We start from the raw sequence: 5000 nt of genomic DNA, 5'->3' as shown, positions 1-5000 counted from the left end.
TCATCATATCGAACAGATCGATACCGGCGGAAAAGTGCTTGGAGGTGCCGCCGGACAACACCACCACCCGACAGTCCGGATCGTTGTGCAGCTGATCGAAGCAATCCTTGATCTCCGTCCACAGCTGCCGGTTGAATGCGTTCATCCGATCGGGCCGGTTAAACTCGACGTGCACCACGAACGGGCTCGGGGTGGACAGTTTGAGCGTTTGGAACTGGTACTTTTCCGTACCGGCCGTGGCCGCCGATGCACACATGTTGCGCGTGAGGTGTACTACGGTGGGAACAGGGAACATCACAGGTGTAGTGGAGTGGAGCACACCAGGAGAAAGTTTGCTACTACTTACCTTTCGATTGTGACATCAGCTTCAGCGAGGAGAACAGTTTAGTGCCGACTTGCATTCTGTTCATGTTTTGTAGATCTCTAATTATCGAGAGAAAAAGTAGTTTGCGTATCTCGTCCCGATTTTCTGGCTTGAACTTTGGAACTTAAAGAGATAACGGGGAAGGTGGTGGGTTCGCGAGACTGCGGTGAGTGGTGAACTCCGCGAGAAACGTCAGTCGTTGTCGTGTTTGTAAACAAACGGAGCCCCATTCAAAATCATCGCTTGCTCTGATCCCCTTTCAGTTTAAAGGCCGGAATACACGAAGCGTAAACTCTCGTATAAACTCAGAATGTAATGCCAAAAAGTTTACATTTGCCGTTTACACGGTGTAAAAAAGGTTATAGGTCCACGGAGCATAAATCCTAGCGTAAACGCTGTTTGCAAGCGATTTGCCCCACTACATTTCCTGTTCGTGGTTTGCATTAATAGTGAGTGATCATTACTAGCGTTTTTAATCTTTTTCTTCGGAAGAAAGATCCTATTTTTCTCACAAAAGTCGATTAAAGGTCAGTGTAATTCGGATTACACGTCTCAACCCGGTCATGTAAACATGTTCAAGTGTAAATTAATTTTATATTTACGCTTGAGTTTACGCTTCATGTATCGCCGGCTTAACACGAAATTAAAAAATGTTTTTAAGTTTTACTCAACTTCTTCTTACTTGGTTGAGATGAATGAACCGGTTCCTACAATATCCTTTTCATAACTCGCTGAGAACGGATCGAAGCATCGACACAAACACACACAGCGGCACACGCTAGTAGTAGTTTCAGCCCCGGAGGCTAGAGATCAGCGCCTTAAGAAAATGCACCTCCTTAACGCCAGCGCCCCCGTCGCCGAGCGCGTAGTCAATTAGTGTTTTCTCTCGTATCACCATCACGGAGCACAACTAACGGTACTCGACTCTTGATTCACCGTGCGTGAGGATTCCGGGATAAAATCGCCTGTGAGTTTATAATCCTTTCCCTTAACCCGACAATTCTGGATTGCAGTTAGTGACGCGATAGTTGCACAAGTTTTACAATAGTTTTGCGGAGAGGAGAGGGGAATTTTGTAGAGTTTGTTTTTAAGAAAAGCCTAGCTTGTGAAATGTCCCCGTGACCGTTTTATCTGCGGAACAGGAACCCTGTGTTGGAACTGTGTTAAACACGCAAATCCAAGCTCCCAGGACTGTGTAATTAGTGGTGCACGAGAACCGCATTCTTTGCATAGTTGTGCAACAGGTTCAGTAGGCAGGTTGATCTCCAGTGGTAACCTGGTGCGCACGTAAGAAAGGGTAAACGAGCGGGATTAGCAATGGAATCCCTCCGAGTATGGAGCGCTCTCTACAGTGATAAGACCTGCTTCGTCTCCGCGATAGTGTCATAAAATGATGAGGAAAGGAAAAAAGGTGGAAAACAAAACCCACAATCAGTGCGCGCACCCGTTCGTGATGTCGGCGGCGCTGTAGTCATCATGTTGCGTTGTTACGAGATAAGTGAACCGGCAATCCGGTCGATCGGCCATAAACGCGATGGGAGATGGAGGGGGAAAAGCAATCAAACACGCAAATTGGAAGATAATGTTAATTACCGACAGCGGTTTTGATGAATGGACAGTAGAAAACAAAACGATTTTGCCAGAAATAAAACAACACAACAAGAACAACACAATCACCTATCCGCACCGGGAATCGAACCTGTGCCTTCTGGATGAGAAACGGATCTGCTGTGGAACAAACTTTGAAATTCAACCGATGACTCACGTGTTTCCTCTATTTCTTCTACTCCACAGCAAAGTAACCGTTGAACCGTAATCACATCGCCAAGGATAGAGCATAGTAACGTAGTAACGCCGAGTATCCACGAGTCATCGCCGTTGCCAAGACAACGACGATTGCATTTCGAGTGCAATGTCCTCCTCCTGCCCGGTGCTCAAGCTGCTGCTCTTCATCGGCTTACTGGTGCTGCAGGCAATCGCTACTTGCAAAGCCACCCTAATCACCGACAATGACCGGCAAGTGAAGGAGCAGCTTGGCCTCGGTTGGGCGGTAACGTACGACCCCGCGAAGCTAACCGTGCACATGGGCACCGTACAGAACGTGACGGTTCACATAGCGAGCATCAACGACGCGGACCTTATCGATCTGCAGTCGGTGCAACTGCGAAGTGAACAGGGCCACGTGGCGACGGTTGAGAATGGCACGATTGTCCTGCTGAAACCATTGGTTCCGACCGTCCCGTGGTTTAGTGGTTCATTTAACATCGTGGGCAATTTTCTGGGCCGAACGGATTTCTTCATTGAGGTGGTACACAAAAATGGCACCAGGGAGCGCGTATCCAAGGACACTCTGCCGGTTACGGTGATCCGTCAGGAGCGTGTGATTGACCACGTGTTTACCGGATCGGTCATACTGTTGATTTCGATCCTGTACATCAATTTCGGGGCAGCGCTGGATCTGGGAGCACTGAAGCAAATCATTCGGCGTCCCATCGGGCCGGTGATCGGTTTCCTATGCCAGTTCGTGTTTATGCCACTGTTCAGTTACGGTCTGGGCCATCTGCTGTTCCCCGATAGCTATGAGATGCAGCTGGGACTGTTCTTTACCGGTGTGTCGCCCGCCGGTGGTGCCTCCAACATTTGGACGGTGGCACTGGGCGGTAATTTGACGCTCTCGATCGCCATGACAACCATCAGCACACTTGCAGCGTTTGGCATGATGCCGTTGTGGATATTTACGCTAGGTCGTACAATTTTCGAGCGTGCGAAGCTCGGTATACCGTATAGCCGCATCGCGTACACCGCCATCGGTCTCGTGGTGCCCATCAGTGCTGGGCTGGTGATACAGCGCTGCTGTCCCCGCTTTGCCCGGCTACTGGTACGCATTTTGAAGCCAATGGCTGCTCTGCTGATCCTGTTCATTGTCATCTTTGCGATTGTCACGAACTTGTATCTGTTTGAGCTGTTCTCCTGGCAAATCATCGTAGCCGGACTGGGGTTACCGTGGGTTGGGTATTGTGTTGGCTTTCTGGCAAGCCATCTGTTACGTCTACCGCTTGCCGATTCGCTAGCGATCTCGATCGAAACGGGTATCCAGAACACGGGCATAGCCATCTTTCTGTTGCGCTTTGCGCTCGAGCAACCGGCCGCCGATCTAACGACGGTTATTCCTGTATCGACTGCCATCATGACACCGTTGCCGCTGCTACTGCTGCTCATCGGTTTGCGGATACACGAACGGTAAGCAAACGGATCGCCATTCCGGTACCGTGAATGCCCGTTAGATTAGTACACCGCCACACTAGTTGCTACGTGATCCTCGAGCAGAAGCCCATTTCGTTTCATTGCAGATCGAAGAGACGCGCTGAAGCTAGTTTAATTCCCAAGAATAATAGCTCCGAACCGGTTACTCCACCGAGTGCCGAGTAGGATCCCGACGATCGGAATCATCTCATCAGGCATCCCCGGGGAGGAAAAGGACACGCAAACCATACATGCATCAATCAAAAAGCGTTACATTCATCAAATAAACGTGGGTTGTTTCTTTACATTACGAGTTTATTCCCACGTGGTATACCCCCCTATCAGTCCCGCATTTCACCTTCCTCGTCCTCATCGTCGATACCGCGTATGTAGAGTACGTTGTTACACCGGATCAGCACCTCGCCGAGGTGTCCCGTGTTTTGGCCATCGACAAACTCTTCCGTGTTGGCTAGTTGCATGTTCATGTAACCATCGACCGACACCAGGAAACCCTTGTACTCGTGGCCCCACTTTAGCTTGATCATCACCGGTTTGCCCGTCAGCCCGTTCAGGAAGGGCTTCGGGTTGATGGGCATAGCCGTCGCCATCGTGGTTCTGTGTTGTTTACGCTTGCGGGGTTACTTTTGAAAAAACGGAAGTCCTCCAACAATCCTTCGGAATGTGTGCTGCAATTGGAACGTGGATAGCGTTAAATTGCACACCAAATCACATCGGTAATATACTTACTAACGCAATGAGCAGTTTTATTGGCGCAAAATTCGACTTCAGCTTTTCACGAGCGTCCTCTCGATGCGTTTATGCGAAAAAAAAACAATGCCGGCGATCCCATCAGCTAGCGTGTCGGCGTGTCATCTGAGCTGTCAACTTTTAGATCCTTTTGATTTTAGACCTCTTTCCAAAAATATTTTGTCCTGGAGTTCTACGGCAGTTTCCTGTGGCAGTGGAACTTTATTAAAATAATAGAACTTTTCCTCTTAATAATGCTCCGGCCGTTGGTTGAAAAAAAGGAACAATAGAGCAGAATAATAGCTTTCCGGTAGAATTTCGCTAAATCTGTCACGACTTCTGTTGTCAAAGGAATTATCCTTGGTCCAAGGAGACGCTGGAGTGAAAAGTTATTTGTTTATACCTGCCAGCCAGACTGGTACACGGCAGTGTTCTGTACTTTCGTTGACCTAAAAGGATCCCCGTGAAAGAAAATCCCCAGTTATGGCCACATTCACCGGAACCACGGTAAGTGAACGAACGAATGCACGCACGAAAGCAGCGAATGCATAATCCTGCGATCCGTGTTTTTCAGGCACCACAACCACCGCCACAGGTAACCGGCGGCGATGATCTCGGCCCGATACGACTGCCGGTCGACAGTGAA

The 5000-nt window shown here is 49.1% G+C and overlaps 4 protein-coding genes across 5 annotated transcripts in view; 2 read left to right on the top strand and 2 right to left on the bottom strand.

Moving 5' to 3' along the window:
- LOC126570200 (delta(3,5)-Delta(2,4)-dienoyl-CoA isomerase, mitochondrial) overlaps positions 1-537 on the bottom strand; it is a 1177-nt gene extending 640 nt beyond the window's left edge. The window contains exons 1-2 of the mRNA XM_050227784.1: positions 347-537; positions 1-273 (exon numbers count right to left, since the gene is read on the bottom strand). The exon at positions 1-273 is cut by the window's left edge and continues 640 nt beyond it. Of these exons, the coding sequence (XP_050083741.1) occupies positions 1-273; positions 347-410 (337 nt within the window). The 5' untranslated portion in view covers positions 411-537. The remainder of the gene's footprint in view (positions 274-346) is intronic.
- Positions 538-1172: 635 nt separating this feature from the next.
- LOC126570199 (P3 protein-like) lies at positions 1173-3912 on the top strand. 2 transcript variants are annotated; one of them, XM_050227782.1, is made up of 3 exons: positions 1173-1331; positions 2159-3604; positions 3692-3912. In XM_050227782.1, the coding sequence occupies exons 2-3, from the start codon at positions 2277-2279 to the stop codon at positions 3741-3743; spliced, it is 1380 nt and encodes a 459-aa protein (XP_050083739.1). In that variant the 5' UTR covers positions 1173-1331; positions 2159-2276; the 3' UTR covers positions 3744-3912. The 2 variants fall into 2 exon arrangements, with proteins under 2 accessions (XP_050083739.1, XP_050083738.1); XM_050227781.1 differs by having other exon boundaries at positions 1174-1331; positions 3715-3912.
- LOC126570202 (small nuclear ribonucleoprotein F) lies at positions 3902-4455 on the bottom strand. Its single transcript, XM_050227786.1, has 2 exons — positions 4355-4455; positions 3902-4293 (listed from the first exon to the last, which is right to left on the bottom strand). The coding sequence occupies exon 2, from the start codon at positions 4213-4215 to the stop codon at positions 3949-3951; it is 267 nt and encodes an 88-aa protein (XP_050083743.1). The 5' UTR covers positions 4216-4293; positions 4355-4455; the 3' UTR covers positions 3902-3948.
- Positions 4456-4524: 69 nt separating this feature from the next.
- Positions 4525-5000, top strand: part of LOC126570201 (TIP41-like protein) — a 1383-nt gene continuing 907 nt past the window's right edge. Inside the window, exons 1-2 of the mRNA XM_050227785.1 lie at positions 4525-4861; positions 4929-5000. The exon at positions 4929-5000 is cut by the window's right edge and continues 907 nt beyond it. Coding sequence (XP_050083742.1) covers positions 4838-4861; positions 4929-5000 — 96 coding nt within the window. The 5' untranslated portion in view covers positions 4525-4837. The remainder of the gene's footprint in view (positions 4862-4928) is intronic.

Source organism: Anopheles aquasalis, chromosome 2 (assembly GCF_943734665.1).
Source record: "Anopheles aquasalis chromosome 2, idAnoAquaMG_Q_19, whole genome shotgun sequence".
In the NCBI taxonomy this organism is placed as follows: domain Eukaryota; kingdom Metazoa; phylum Arthropoda; class Insecta; order Diptera; family Culicidae; genus Anopheles; species Anopheles aquasalis.
The sequence above is the reverse complement of the archived record's forward strand: the minus strand, read 5'-3'. Positions and strand labels throughout refer to the sequence as shown.

Coding starts and splice junctions, on each gene's coding strand:
- LOC126570202 (XM_050227786.1), bottom strand. CDS start 4,215: ATGGCGACGGCTATGCCCATCAACCCGAAGCCCTTCCTGAACGGGCTG.
- LOC126570199 (XM_050227781.1), top strand. CDS start 2,277: ATGTCCTCCTCCTGCCCGGTGCTCAAGCTGCTGCTCTTCATCGGCTTA. Junction 3,605..3,714: donor GGTTTGCGGATACACGAACG/GTAAGCAAACGG, acceptor GTTTCATTGCAG/ATCGAAGAGACGCGCTGAAG.